Source organism: Hirsutella rhossiliensis (assembly GCF_020360975.1).
Source record: "Hirsutella rhossiliensis strain HR02 chromosome Unknown scaffold00001, whole genome shotgun sequence".
NCBI classification, from domain to species: Eukaryota; Fungi; Ascomycota; class Sordariomycetes; order Hypocreales; family Ophiocordycipitaceae; genus Hirsutella; species Hirsutella rhossiliensis.
The window spans coordinates 6,983,631-6,997,156 of record NW_025408667.1 but is presented as its reverse complement, the minus strand read 5'-3'; the positions used below and the strand labels follow the sequence as shown (position 1 = coordinate 6,997,156).

Here is a 13,526-nt window from a genome sequence, read left to right as displayed (position 1 = left end):
CCCCCCCCGGAGGGTCCCCGGAGAGAGCTCCCAAGTAAAAGCCCGCCAGCCGACGTGAGTGTCTTGTACGTGATTGGTTGAATATGTATGTGTCACTATCAGAAAACGACCTTGGAAGCCACGCTCAGAAGCCAGGCGGCATCCTTCCACCCGCCCGCGTCCGTTGCGGGAGGCGGGATGCGCTCCAACGGGGGGGCGTTGGACACGCCCTCAAAGTGCCGCGCCGACCATCCGGTGCGACCCTCCCGCAGCATGTCCTCATCGGCGAGCGCCCCTCCTCGGTCATCTTCATCTTCATCGTCGTCGTCGTCTGCCGAGTGCTCGTCGTCCTCGTCGACCGAGAAGAGCGACCAGCCGATGACATTGCTGATCCAGGAGCCCTTGCCGGCCAGGCCGCGGCGGACCAGGCGGCGGACCGTGGCCTCGTCGTCGTACGACGTGTCGAGCTCGAGCTCCTCGAGCTTCTCGTCAAGGTCGACAAAGTCGGGCCGGACGATGGACACGTCCTGGCCGGGAAAGTAGGAGCCCTCGCCATCGTCCGGGCGGTCGAGCGGGGTGCCGGCGTGGCTGTGCGACTCGGCCATGCTGTGGGAACGGCTGTGGAAGCGGCTGGGGAACCTGCTGCCGTTGGGCGTGGCGTCGTCGTCGGCCAGGACGGAGCTACCGCGGCGGCTGGCGAGGCGGCTGGCCATGTCGCGCTCGCGGGCGAGCTCGAGCTCAAAGGCCTCCTCGTCGGCATCACGCATGCCGGTGAGGCTGGTGGAGCTCTGGCGCGAGACGAGCCAGGCCTGGCCCTTGTACTCGCGGGCCTCGGAGCTCATGAGGGCGCCGGTGCGCAGCAGCCAATCGCTGTCGGTGCCGCCGTCCAGGGCATCGTCCCTCCGCCGGCGGGGTGTTGCCGTGCCCGAGGCGGGTCTCTTCGGGTGGGAGGTGGCGGCGAGATGGGTCGTGGAGACGCTCTTGGTGATGGGGATGCCCGGGGCTGAGGGAACGCGCTGGTGGGAGCGGGAGCGCGAGGGCGTGGCGGAGCGGGAGAGGAGGCGCGGCGTCGTGGGAGCCGACTTGCCCTGGAGGTACGAGGTGGTGTAGGGATGGGCGGGGGAGTCGAGGACGTCGTCGCCGTCGTTGAGGGGGAGCTTGGCGGTGAGGGGCGCGAGCGAGAGGTGGTTGATGTTTGTGCCGGAGCGGTTCTTGCGCCGCGCTCGGTCGGCGTGTTGATTGTAGGCCAAGTCCATGTTGGAGGCGCAATTGCCAAGCTGGAGCACGTAGCAATGCGAACAAGCCGCGGTGCTCAACGATGTCTGTTGTTCTGTTGGCTTCTTGCGGCTTGCAATGCGGGAGCGTGAAAGGGCTCGAGGCGGAAAGGAGGGGGTGGTGGTGGAAAACAAGGGCGGTCTGGATCGCAGTAGCGAGGTTTAAAGTACGACACGCTAGCCTGGTGTGCGGTCGATCGGAGAGGGGGCCGCGGCAACGGTACGGATTCGGACGAGAAGGAGAAAGAAGAGAACCAAAGGGCCCTTGATAAGTCGGCGGGCCGAGGTAGCCAGGCCGGGCAGATTTCCTCAACCTGTCAAGCACGATAAGGGTGCGTGTTGCCGCATCGGGCATGCCGGGCCATTGGGAATGGGGGCAGAATCATGAGACGTGAGGCTCGCCCACATGCCATGTCATGCCACGCACAATACAAAAACACGCGAGACCAAGGTTGTCGAAGGAGAGGAGAGAAGGTGGCGTCAGGGGAAGAAACCGCCTGATGATGCTGGCCAGTCAGTCGGCCGGGCTTTCAAGCAGGGTTGCGCAGGCAATCAACGCTTGCCCATCCGCCGCCGATGCACGTCAGATCTCCAAGCCGCATGACGGCCGCGGCAAAGTGGCAAGACGCTCGCCTCTTCTCGCCACGGCTTGGGCTTGGGCTCGCCCTTCCGGCTCGATGCCGACTCGGCCCGTTGCAACGGCATCATGTGCGGCTGCATCCACGCCGCCGTTTGATCCAATGGGCAGTCGTGCCGTCTTTGCCTCCTCGGTGCACCGCTTCGTATTTTGCCTCGGCGCTTCTTCTACATTTTGTGCATACTATACATACCAGCCCTGCTCACCTACTGTACTTGCTCTTGCCCAAGGAAAAAGGAGGCGTGAGACGACGACACCTTCGTAATTCATCCAATCAACTAAATCCGTCAAACCCACCGTCGCCTGCGCCAAAACGCCCTCTGTCCGTCTATAACCTTTCCGTCATTTTTAACCGTGCCGCGTCGCCGGGTATCTTGGGGCCTCAAAACTCAAACAAAGAAGCAAAAAGACGACTTCTCCACATCGACCGCCCGTGCTGAATGCGTGTAACCCCTCTCCGCTTCTATACCCAATCCGTTCCCAGAGGGTTGTGACGAGGCACATTAATTATTCAAATATGTACAAGTTTATTGCGTAAATTGATGTAAATGTCCAAGGTCGTGTGCGAATGCGTATCCAAAGAAAGCCTCACGTCAAGACCGTCGTCCCCCCAGTTTTAGCAGACCAGAATCGTCAAAGACGCAACGAGGGAGGCGACAAGTGCGTGTCGCGCCACGAGGCTCCGGTTCAAGACCGCATGGCTGGGGCTCTCGCCTGAAGACGGCTGCGAATCGGGCTGTTTGGGTTTCGAGGGTGCCGCCATGGGCTTCTGGATCCAGTCGCGGGGAATTTGCGTGAAAAAGTCATACCAAAAGTCGCCAAACAGACTATACCCTGGGTTGGTCGGGTGGATGCAGTCCCGGAGCTCCGTCGTGGGAAACGAGGTGAAGTTGGCGGCCAGGACGCGGTGGCCGGCGTCGTAGCGGCGCTGCACCGCGCCGGGGATGAGGCTCTGGAACTCGTGCGTGGCCGGGGCCTGGGCAGGGTCGCACGTGTTGATGATCATGGCCACGAGGATGACGGCGTCCGGGCACAGCTCGATCATGCGGTCGACGAGACTGCCCAGGCGGTCGACGGCCTGTGCAGGATCGTTGCCCTCGGTCGAGATTGTGTGGTTGGGATTCATGTCGTTTGTGCCGGCGTGAAGGAGGATGACGTTGGGTCGCTGCTGCAGAGACGGATCGATGTTATCGGCTATGTACTGGATCGTCTTGCTTGGCCATGCTGCCTTTTATTCCGCGGCGGACCAGGGAGAGAGGGTCAGCCCTGCGGCATCTCAAGGTCAATGGGCAGGCGTGGACTCACAAAGTAGCCGTCGCTCATGTTGCCGCCCTTGGTGGTGACGGTTCCGACATAAGAAACCCTGTCGGCTAAGACATTGATGGTGTCAGTGGCACGAAGAAAACGCCAGCGTCGCACAAAACGAGGCGCCCGCTCACCCGACAAGTCGTTCCTCAAACGAAGCCTGTAGCCGTTGCCATCGCCGCCGTCCGTGTCGCTAAAGGTGCCGACGGTGATGGAGTCGCCGGCGCACAGGATGCGGAGCTCCGTCCCCGGCTTGATGGCTTCGCCCCTGCCCCGACTGATCTGGAGCGGGTTCAAGACGACGCCCGTCGACGTGTGGTTGATGGACCTGGCCCACTGCCCGCCACTTGCTCCTCCTGGGTTCTGCACGCGGACGATTGGCTGAATGCCGGCGGCGGCCGTGAGCCCGAGCAGGCAGGAAGCGGCGCCCGTCAACAGACAGGACCTCATGGAGACGGGACGGGTGGGTGGGGGAGAGGAGGAGGAGAGGTTCAACCGCGGAGTGAGCAGGATTCGAGAAGAGTTTCACCTGCTGCTCACCATATTTTCCACAACCACGAAGAAAAGGGAAGATAAAGAAAGAGAGGCGGCCGGACGGGTTTAATAGCCGGAGCATGGCTTGGACGAGTCGGCGGTCTAGGGGACCACCCACGGCCCCCCCGGCTGTTAGTGGTTTGAAAGAAGACAAGCAAGCGGGCCTAAAACGGAAAAGAGACGAATGGCGGAAAAGACGGGGGATGAGACCAGGACGTCGGGCGATTCCTTCAGCCACAGGGGCCTATTTTGACCTGGTCTTCACCAAGCTGGCGCTGGCCATGGCTTGAATTCGTATTCCCACCAAACGTCCTCGCGCAGCCGGGGTTCTCACCGAGAGGCAACGGCCGCCACTGCAAAGACGTTGACGCTTCAACCGTCTTTTCCTCATCGTGGCGGCGGGGGCCAAACCACAGGCAAGGGGGGGGGAGGGTCAGGGGGCGGTTCGACGTAGATCACCGGGTATCTGCACAAAACGGTGAAAGGATTGGCCAGAATGATTGAGTTCAGTTCAGGGTGGAAGAGTCGGCAACAGCCCGTATGACGAACTGCATGCTTCCTTGCACATACCTTAATTCTTTCCTGATTGGGCAAGTACCGTCCGGCGGTTTTGGTGCACGGCCCTTGGGGCGTGGCTGCCGATACGGTACAGTACCTGCCCATCTTCTCGTACCTACCTACCTATGTATGTACTGTATCTATCACCGACCTACCTACCTAGGTAGGTAGATAGGTAGGTACGGATACGTACGTACGGGTATTCATTAGGTAGGTACTTTCCGCGAAGCCGGCCTGCTCTGTAGCCTGAGCGGCAGGTCCCTGAAACGTCGGCTTCATCATTCTCACTCGTCCAAGTTGATTGCAGGGCGACAAGCCAGCCTCGTTTTCCCTTTGCTTTCGTCATGTGTCAGTACATGCTTGTACTAGTCGTGTCTCTGTTTCGTATTGGCGGCCGGGGAAATTCTCCGGGGCGTCGCAAGGCCAAGCGAGGCCCTGGGACGGTCATTGTTGGGGTTAAACCCGTCCGCGATGCAACTCTACAGCTGAGGCTTCGCGTCACCTCTCCCTGCTCACTGCTCTCTCGATACACGCTCTACGCATCCCGTGTCCGTATATGCAGGCCAATGCCGACAGATATCCTGGTCTCTCGGTCAAGCTCCAGCTGGACTGAGAACCAAGGTACTAGGTAGATACCTTGGTAGACTTGTACATGTACATGGCGCCTCAAAGTCACTCCGACGGAGCCGCGCTGTAATTCTTGCCCGCCGAGAGAAATTCTTGCGCCGCCCTGAGTGAGGTAGTGAGGTACCTGTACTAGATAAGAACCTAGGTACCTAAGTAGAAGAAGCACTTGCCAAGTGGCTGGTGAGCTGCCAACACCACGAGACGGCACCTGGGAAAATTTTGGTCCACTGCCTGCTTGAGGAGCGTGTAACCACGACACCTCTCTTCCTCCTCACGTGCCTCGTGCCTGTTCTTACAGCATACCTCATTCGACACTCCAAGGCATATTCAAACTCATCAGACCCGATAGAGTCCATCCCCCCTCATGTCTTGATTGACCCAAAGAGGCTGCATCGAGCCCGCGATGCGCAACCTTCGCAACGTCCGCTTCGGCCGCTGCTCCCTCAACCACTCATCGCCCGTCACTACAGCCTGCTGGGATCCCGACAAGGATGAGGTTCTCTGTACCATTGGGCCCACGTCCCACGACCCGAGCATTGAACTTGTCCGTCTTTCCGAGACGGAGCCCATGTGAGTCGCAGCAATCCTTGAACCTGCAGCCTCCAGCTGACCTCGCCTTGTCAAGCTCTTATCAAACTGTCGTCCGCTGGGATGCTCCCAGTCCAAGCCCGCATCTGCCAGCCGACAGCGTCGTCAGCATCCACTACCTGGGGGCCTCGGCCACGACATGCATTGTCCTCGAGGGCGGCGACATCATCACCGTCCAAGAGGCTCACTCATCGGACGCCGAGGGGGCCCGCGTGGAAATCGTCGGCTCCATCGATGCCGGCGTGGCTGCCGCTGCGTGGTCCCCCGATGAGGAGCTCTTGACCGTCGCGACAAAGGCCGATACCGTCATCTTCATGTCCAGTTCCTTGGATCCCTTGGTCGAGGTTGCCATGACGCCAGATGACCTCAAGGCTTCCAAGCACGTCTCCGTCGGCTGGGGCAAAAAGGAGACGCAGTTCCAAGGCCGAGGCGCCAAGGCCCTGCGCGATCCCACCATTCCAGACAAGGTCGATCAAGGCCTACCCAGCTCCCACGAGGATGGCTCAACCAGCATCAGCTGGCGAGGCGACGGCGCCTATGTCGCCATCAACTCGGTCCAGCAACCCGACCGGCGCGTCGTTCGCGTCTATTCTCGTCAAGGGGAGCTCGACAGTGCCAGCGAGCCAGTGGACGGGCTCGAGAGCCCCCTCAGCTGGAGGCCGACGGGCAATCTGATTGCAGGAGTCCAGCGCCTCGAGGATCGCGTCGACGTCGTTTTTTTTGAGAGGAATGGCCTTCGTCACGGCCAATTCACCTTGGGCCGTCTCGAGAACCCAGTTATCTCTCAAAGCCAGATTCGACTCGCGTGGAACTCCGACTCCACCGTTCTCGCCGTCATTCTCAAAGGCACTATACAACTCTGGTCCATGGGCAACTACCACTGGTACCTGAAGCAAGAGTTCCCTGCCGATGACCGTCTTCCTTGGCTCGCCTGGCACCCCGAAAAGGCTCTCCGCCTCGCTGCCTCTACCTCTGCAAGTGTTATCTTGGCGGAACAAATATTCCACACCACCCGAGGAACTTGTCGCTCTCCCTTCGACAACGGCGCCGTGGCTGTCATCGACGGCAAGACTGTCAAACTCACCCCTTTTCGTACAGCAAATGTGCCGCCACCCATGTCCTTATTCGACGTCGTGGCCGAAGCCCCAGTGGTCGACGTAGCGTTTGGCCGTCAAAACACGTCACTGGCAGTCTTGCACCAACAGGGCGTTGATATCTACGATATGCCCCTCAAGAACGGACGTTCCGTCAAGCCCCAGCTGAGGGCAAGGGTGCCGTTCCCGGCGGAGGAAAAGGCGCCAAAGTGTCTGCCGTTGCAGATATGCTGCACCGCAAGTGGAAGTTACCGTTGCATCGCCTACCAAGATGAAGGCCGCTTGTATTTCAGCGTTGATGTAGAGGCCGGCCAAATGAACATCATTGAGGACAAGCGAGATTTGGTATCCACCACGACTTTTGAGGACGACGCTTCTGCAGAGGGCTATGGCCAAGACCTGTCAGGGAACCTGTACAGACTGTCAGAGTCGGGCTCGGAGCTTCTGCCGGTTCGATTTCCGTCCAACCTCCCCTGGTTCGAGATCAGCAAACCGGGGGCTACCGCGTTGGCTTTTGGCCTTTCAAGAAATGGTCATATCTATGCAAACTCCAGACTGCTGGCCAAGAATTGTACTTCGTTTACGGTCACGCCGAGCCACCTCATCTTCACAACCGGCAACCATTTCGTCAAGTATGTGCACCTGACCCCTGAAGTCCAAGGTACGCCGCCCCGTTTCCGCACTCCCTTGCATGACCCTTGCACGAGCCAGCGAGTAACATATCTACCAGGCCTGGAAGTCCCAGCAGACGACCCGGAAAAGGACGAGCGATGCCGGAGCATTGAACGCGGCTCGCGCCTGGTGGTCGCCATCCCCACCAATATGAGTATTGTCTTGCAGATGCCGAGAGGAAACGTCGAAACCATCTTCCCACGCGCCATGGTCGTGGCTGGAATCCGCAGCCTGATTGAGGAGAGGAACTATGCCCGTGCCTTTTCATATTGCCGTACGCAGCGGGTGGATATGAACATTTTACACGACCATCAACCTGCGCAATTCCTGGCGAGCGTCGGGTCTTTTCTAGATCAGCTCAAGGAAGTTGCACACATTGACCTTTTCTTGTCGTCTCTCAAGTAATCTCCCAAACACAAACATGACTGCCCTGACGTCGAGACTGACGAGATTGCAGGGAGGAAGATGTCACGCAGACGATGTACCAAGACACCAAGCGTCCTCGACCAAGCAGCGATATCACAGGAGACAATGGCTCTGTGCCGGCGAAGCCGACTGGTTCGAAAGTGAACACGGTGTGCGACGCTTTGCTCAAACGTCTTCAACATAGAAAGGCCACCAATCTCCAGAACATCATCACCGCCCACGTATGCAAGGTGCCGCCCGCATTGGACGGCGGCCTGGCTCTCGTCGCCGAGTTGATGCAGGAGGACGAAAAGCTGGCGGAGAGGGCGGTAGAGCACATATGCTTCCTGGTCGACGTCAACCGCGTGTACGAGAACGCCCTCGGGCTGTACGACCTCGACCTTGCACTGCTGGTTGCGCAGCAGTCCCAGCGAGATCCTCGCGAGTACCTTCCCTTTATCCAAAACCTCCACGTCTTATCCGAGCTGCGTCGCAAGTTCGAGATTGACAACCATCTCGCACGCCGATCTAAAGCCCTGACTTACCTGCAAACTCTCGAGGCGTTTGACGAGCTATGCGACTACACCACCAAGCATAGCCTTTACCAAGATGCCCTCCAGCTCTACCGCTACGATGCGCCTCGATTTCGCATCCTGACCGACCTCTACGCCGTCCACCTCGAATCCAAGTCGGCGTTCCGCGAGGCCGGTCTCGCCTTTGAATCTCTCCAGAATTACGCCAAGGCAACGAGCTGCTACCGGGCGGCCGGCGCCACGTGCTGGCAGGAATGCCTGTATACAGCTCAGCAGCAGTCCCCGAGTCTCTCTACCGACGCCATGGCCGACCTCGCCACGACTCTCGCCGATGCCCTTTGGGAGGCCAAAGATTACAGCGCCGCAGCCACCATTCACCTGGACCATCTCTCTTCCCTCGAAACCGCCGTCAAGTGCCTCTGCAAGGGATACCATTTTGCCGAGGCCATCCGCATCGTCGTCCAGCGAGGCCGACCCGATCTCCTCGAGACGGCCGTGGACGGGGGCCTCACGGAAGCTCTTGGAAGCACCACGGAGTTCCTTGCCGACTGCAAGAGCCAGCTGATGGCGCAGGTTCCGCGCATCGCCGAGCTGCGCCAGAAGGCCGCCGAGGACCCCCTGGCCTTTTACGAGGGCGAGCGCGCCGGAGGGGCGGACATTCCCGACGACGTCTCCGTCGCGGCCAGCTCGCGCATGAGCACCAGCGCCAGCCTCTTTACCCGGTACACGGGCAAGGCCGGCAGCATCGGCACCGTCGGCACGGGCGTCAGCCGCGCGACGAGCAAGAACAGGCGGCGCGAGGAGAAGAAGCGCGCGCGCGGCCGCAAGGGTACCGTCTACGAGGAGGAATATCTCGTCAACAGCATCCGGCGCCTGGTGGAGCGCGTCGGCGCGACCGCGGCAGAGGTCGAGCGCCTCGTCTTTGCGCTGGTCCGACGCGGCATGGCGGAGCGCGCTCGCGCCGCCGAAGCTCTCATGGCCGACGTCGTCGAGGCCAGCGAGTGCGCCGTCTCGCAGGTCTTTGCCGCCCCTGAGGGAGACCAACGGGGGGGCGAGGGGATGCAGAGGGCTGGCGAGACGGAGGAAACGGGCGCTTGGAGGGCAACAGGCGGCGACGCCGTGCTGCAGGATTGGATGCAGGGAAAGAGCAAGAGACTGGAGCCACCGGTTGTGACGAGCATGAAGAAGCTCGTGTTGCTCGGTTGATTCGGAAAGGGCGAATACCGAGTAGGTCGCCGTGAAGAAGATTCTGAATTGAAGGGCACCACGATTAATGTATGCAAGGGCCATGATTGCAAGCAGGGGACTTGTTTCTGCACCCTTGGTTTCTTTTGGATCATGTCGGCGGAAAAAAGGGGGGCTACAATTAGAGCGTGTGGGACGCGGGCAGCACCGAAGAGAAAAGCCATCGTCAATTCATACCAAAGCCGGAGCATGCCCCCCCAAGTTGACAAGATGGCTGGGAAAGCGGCCTCTGCGATTGAAAGAACCCCCCTCCCAAACGTATAAGCAAGGCAGAAACATGTGTAGCCTATGATACAAAGAGTCGCAACACCTATGGAAATCGCCGAATGGGACATTGATATCAAGTAGAATCGAGGATAACCAAAGCGCAAGGAAGAAAAGGACAGTGACCAGAGCAGCCTTGGCCGGGCGCGGGTAGGGCTCCCCTTGGGGCATTGATCGCCATACGTCAAGCTTCCTCGGGCGCCGGCACGGGTGCTTTCTCGTCCGCCACTGCTGGGTCGGCACCCTCCTCCTCCTCCTCCTTTTCCGCGGCCGCCTCTGCGGCTTCCGCTTCCGCTTCCTCTGCCTCCTCGGCCTCGACGGCCTCCGCTTCGGCCTCTGCGGCGTCGAGCTCATCCTCGTCGTCGGGCAGCGCGTCGTCGTCCTCGCCGTCCTCGCCGACGGGATCCTCGGGCACGATGCCGTTCTGGCGCTCCCAGACCTCGCGGCGGATGCGCTCGTCCTTTGCCTTGCGCGCGCGCTCCACCTCCTCGAAGCCGCCCGACTTCTTGAGCTTGCCCTGGTCGACAAACGTCGAGATCTCGCGCTGCAGCGCGTTGCCCCGCCGGCCCTCAAGCTCCTTCTGCCGCAGCTTCTCGGCGCGCTCAATCGCCTCGAGCCGGTCCTCATGGTTGGGCTGCAGCGCCCGCACCTCGCCCAGCACGTCCTCCTTGGCCGCGCTCTGGTCCGAGCTGTTGCCAAGGCTGTTGAGGCCCTTGGAGAACTGCCGCGCCGACCCCGCGCTCGCCCCCGTGCCGTTGTCCTTGTTTTGCTCCTTGGTGGCCTGCTCGACGAGCGTAAACGTCTCGCCGGCCTTTTCCAAGTCGTCTCGCAGGTCTACCAGCAGGTCCTCCATGAGGCGGAGCTCGTCGCGGCCCTGACATACGTCCTCAAGCTCCTTTTCCCAAATCTTGGTCCAGATGGGCTTCTCTTGCTTCATATAGTCCTCCATCCGCTTGAGCTCCTTGGTGAGCCCCGTGATATCCTTTGCCACGCCCTCGAGCTGTCGCGGCAAGGGTCGCACGCCACGGTGCACCACGTCCTTACGAAGATCCTCCACCAAGTCTTGAAGGTCGTCCACTTTACCAACGAGTCGGTCCGAGTCCGTGCTGAGCTGCTTTCGCCCACCCGTGACGTACGAGAAGCCAGCATCGCCTTCCATGTCCGGTATTGCCGCCTTGGCAGCTGCTGTCTTGACGTTGGCGGCCTTGCTGCGAATCGAGGACATTGAGCTTTGAATCTCGGACTGAAAGTTCGAGTATGTCTGGCGCATAATCGCGAGATCTCGTTTGAGGTTCTTCAGTTCGCCGAGATGATCTGCACGGAGCTTCCGACCTGGTGCGGTTAGGGCCTTGGAGCCGTCCCCTGCTGCCATCACTGTCGGCTGGACTGTGGCTAGCCGAGCCAGTTCGCCGGCCGCCTCTTGCTGTCGATCCGAGACTCTCTGGAGAGTGGCGCCCTGGTCGTCCACATGCTGCTTGACTTCTCTGACGATTTTGGTGAGGGCCGACATACCGTCGTCAATATGTCTCTTGACTTCGTCCAAGGGCTCCACGTTCAAGACGAGGACAGTCCGGTCTTTGACGTCGGAAAGGTCTTCCAGCTCGTGCCGCACACCCGACACAGGGTCTTGTATATATATCTCAGGCAAGTCTGCCCCATTATGTTGGGTACTCCACGAGAATTTTTCGATAAAGGCGAGCTGCAACCGCCCAATCGAAAGCTCGTCCCTCCCCTCGGGCAGCATAATCTTCTTCACCTTGGACCTGTATTGCAGAAAGAGTGTGAGATCCTTGGTTGGCGTCGGGGGCGGAGAGACTTGGAAGAAGGATTCGCTATGCTTCGTTTCTGGCGGGTGTGGGATGGGATGGGTCTCATCCGCCTTTGTCTTTTCCTTCTTGGTCGGTTCGGGATCTGCGCGACTCGGCTCAGGGACGAACGAGACAGGCTCCAGCTGAGGGCCGCTGACGGTCGCCTTCGGTGCGCTCTCGTCCTCGAGACTTTTCGCAGCTGGGCTTTCGGCCGGTGCCGGAGGAGTCTCGGATAATTCAGTCGTAGGTTCCTCGGACACCCGGCTCGGAATTCTAGCTGGAGAGGAGTCAACCGCTCCGAGCCGGGACTGGGAAGAGACGTTACGGTTGTGGTGAGCGGATTCTCGGGACTGCACGGCGCGCAACGACTCCCTCACTTCCCTTCTGCCCCTGTTTGGTATGGGAGAGTTCTGGGAAGGGAGGAGGGGCACGCCATTGGCCGCGCCGCCAAGATGCTTGGATATCTGGTACTGCGAGTATCGTCGAGAGGCCCGTCGCTCGAGATCGCCACCTTTTTGCAAGGCTGCCAGGGCGCTGGATTGGTTGTCTGGAGGCGGTGGTGGAGGAGGGGGGAATGCGTCGATGTTCAGTTCGCTGGCCGACGACGCGGAGGGCATGGTCGAGCCATCTGCTGGGTAGGGTGGCATGACGGGGATATTCTGCATTGTGTTGCTGGACAGCGACGATTGTTCCGAGGTTGCTGAACCGCGGGAAGCGTCTCGCTGCGCTTGAAATCGACGACTTGGGGATGGCTGGGCGGCGGCTTGCTGCGTAGCATCTCCGCGCTGAGCTTCCGGCCGATAACCGTTCTCCAGCCCTTCCTCGAGCAAGTTGGTCAGGCCGCTATTGACACTATTGACAGTGCTCACACTGGTGGTCCTCTCCGGGAGGGGATTGCCCTCGCGATCGCGTCCCTGCTGCTTCTGCCGTAGCCTCTGCTGCTTGCGCTTCAGGCCGTGGAGCAGACTAATTATGATGTCTCGGATTCTGGGCAGGTACTTTTCCAGACTCTCTGCGCTCGCCTCCTGGCTCAGAGTGGCCTCGAGAATGTGTCGCAGCGATTCAGGGACGTTGCCCAGGTCGGACGTGTCGACGTTTATGGCGGCAAAGGCGCGGCAGGCCATATTGAACTCGTAGCCCAGTCGAACGTAGACGTCGGAGACTTGGGAATCGGTCGCCTGACCGCGGGACCACTGCGTCAGGGTTTCGAGCAGCTGTTTTGTGGCGACAAGAAGGTGGGTGACGCTCTTTTCGATTTGCGACAGAGGTAAGTTGGCGCTGTTGCCGGGGGACTAGAGGCGACGAAGGAGGTTAGCAGCGGCTGCGCGCCCGTGGGCGGCACGGAGGCTCACTTCGCGGTTCGAGCGTCTTGAGCTGGCCGGGTGAGCTGGCCGAGACGTGGCCGCGGATGGACGTGACTGCATTGCCGGGCCAGGCGAGTTGGGCCGCACATTGGGCGGAGGTCCGAGGTCGCCGGCGGGAGAGCGTCGCCGGGCAAAGCCTCGCTGTGAGGAGGCCGAAGGGGCCTGCATTATGTGGAAGCGGCGGGACTCGGGGATATTGCTGAGGTAGAGGAGTCCGGGGGTAATCGATGGCGGAGGATAGATCGGCCGACGGGGGACGAGAAGAGAGGGCGCCAAGGGACGGATGATTAGCGGGCGACGGCGGAGGCAGCAGCAGAGGAAAGGCCCATGGTCGAGCGATCGGTTGAGCGAGCGAATACTGTAGGCAAGCGAAGCGAGGAGACTGGGGGGTTGCACTGGGACAGGCGATGCCGTGATGCGAGGATGGCTTGGATGGATGATGGAGAGAGTCGATCAGGAGTTGCGGTTGAGCATCGCCGCTTTCCGTTTTCAGTGCCCACCGGCCAGGCCAGCTGTGGCTGTGGCTGGGGGAGACCTGATGAGAGGTACCTGCGGAAGCGGAGCTCGTATCTGCAAGCGGAAACATCGTTCTTCATGTACCTCGGACAGAGTGATGGTACTTTACCACCCAAGGACAAG

General features: G+C 60.4%; 4 protein-coding genes across 4 annotated transcripts; 1 reads left to right on the top strand and 3 right to left on the bottom strand.

Moving 5' to 3' along the window:
• Positions 1-98: 98 nt before the first annotated feature.
• Positions 99-1,235, bottom strand: HRG_00905 (uncharacterized protein; the record flags this gene model as incomplete). Its single annotated transcript, XM_044859376.1, has 1 exon — positions 99-1,235. One exon carries the CDS (start codon positions 1,233-1,235, stop codon positions 99-101), a length of 1,137 nt encoding a protein of 378 aa, XP_044725776.1.
• A 1,271-nt stretch (positions 1,236-2,506) lies between these two features.
• Positions 2,507-3,645, bottom strand: HRG_00904 (GDSL-like lipase/Acylhydrolase family domain-containing protein; the record flags this gene model as incomplete). The annotated part of the gene is made up of 3 exons (XM_044859375.1): positions 2,507-3,118; positions 3,196-3,260; positions 3,330-3,645. 3 exons carry the CDS (start codon positions 3,643-3,645, stop codon positions 2,507-2,509), a joined length of 993 nt encoding a protein of 330 aa, XP_044725775.1.
• A 1,672-nt stretch (positions 3,646-5,317) lies between these two features.
• HRG_00903 (IKI3 family domain-containing protein) lies at positions 5,318-9,412 on the top strand (the record flags this gene model as incomplete). Its single annotated transcript, XM_044859374.1, has 4 exons — positions 5,318-5,484; positions 5,540-7,257; positions 7,327-7,669; positions 7,726-9,412. The coding sequence occupies 4 exons, from the start codon at positions 5,318-5,320 to the stop codon at positions 9,410-9,412; spliced, it is 3,915 nt and encodes a 1,304-aa protein (XP_044725774.1).
• Positions 9,413-9,899: 487 nt separating this feature from the next.
• HRG_00902 (actin interacting protein 3 domain-containing protein) lies at positions 9,900-13,055 on the bottom strand (the record flags this gene model as incomplete). The annotated part of the gene is made up of 3 exons (XM_044859373.1): positions 9,900-11,156; positions 11,205-12,815; positions 12,876-13,055. The coding sequence occupies 3 exons, from the start codon at positions 13,053-13,055 to the stop codon at positions 9,900-9,902; spliced, it is 3,048 nt and encodes a 1,015-aa protein (XP_044725773.1).
• Between the last annotated feature and the right edge of the window lie 471 nt (positions 13,056-13,526).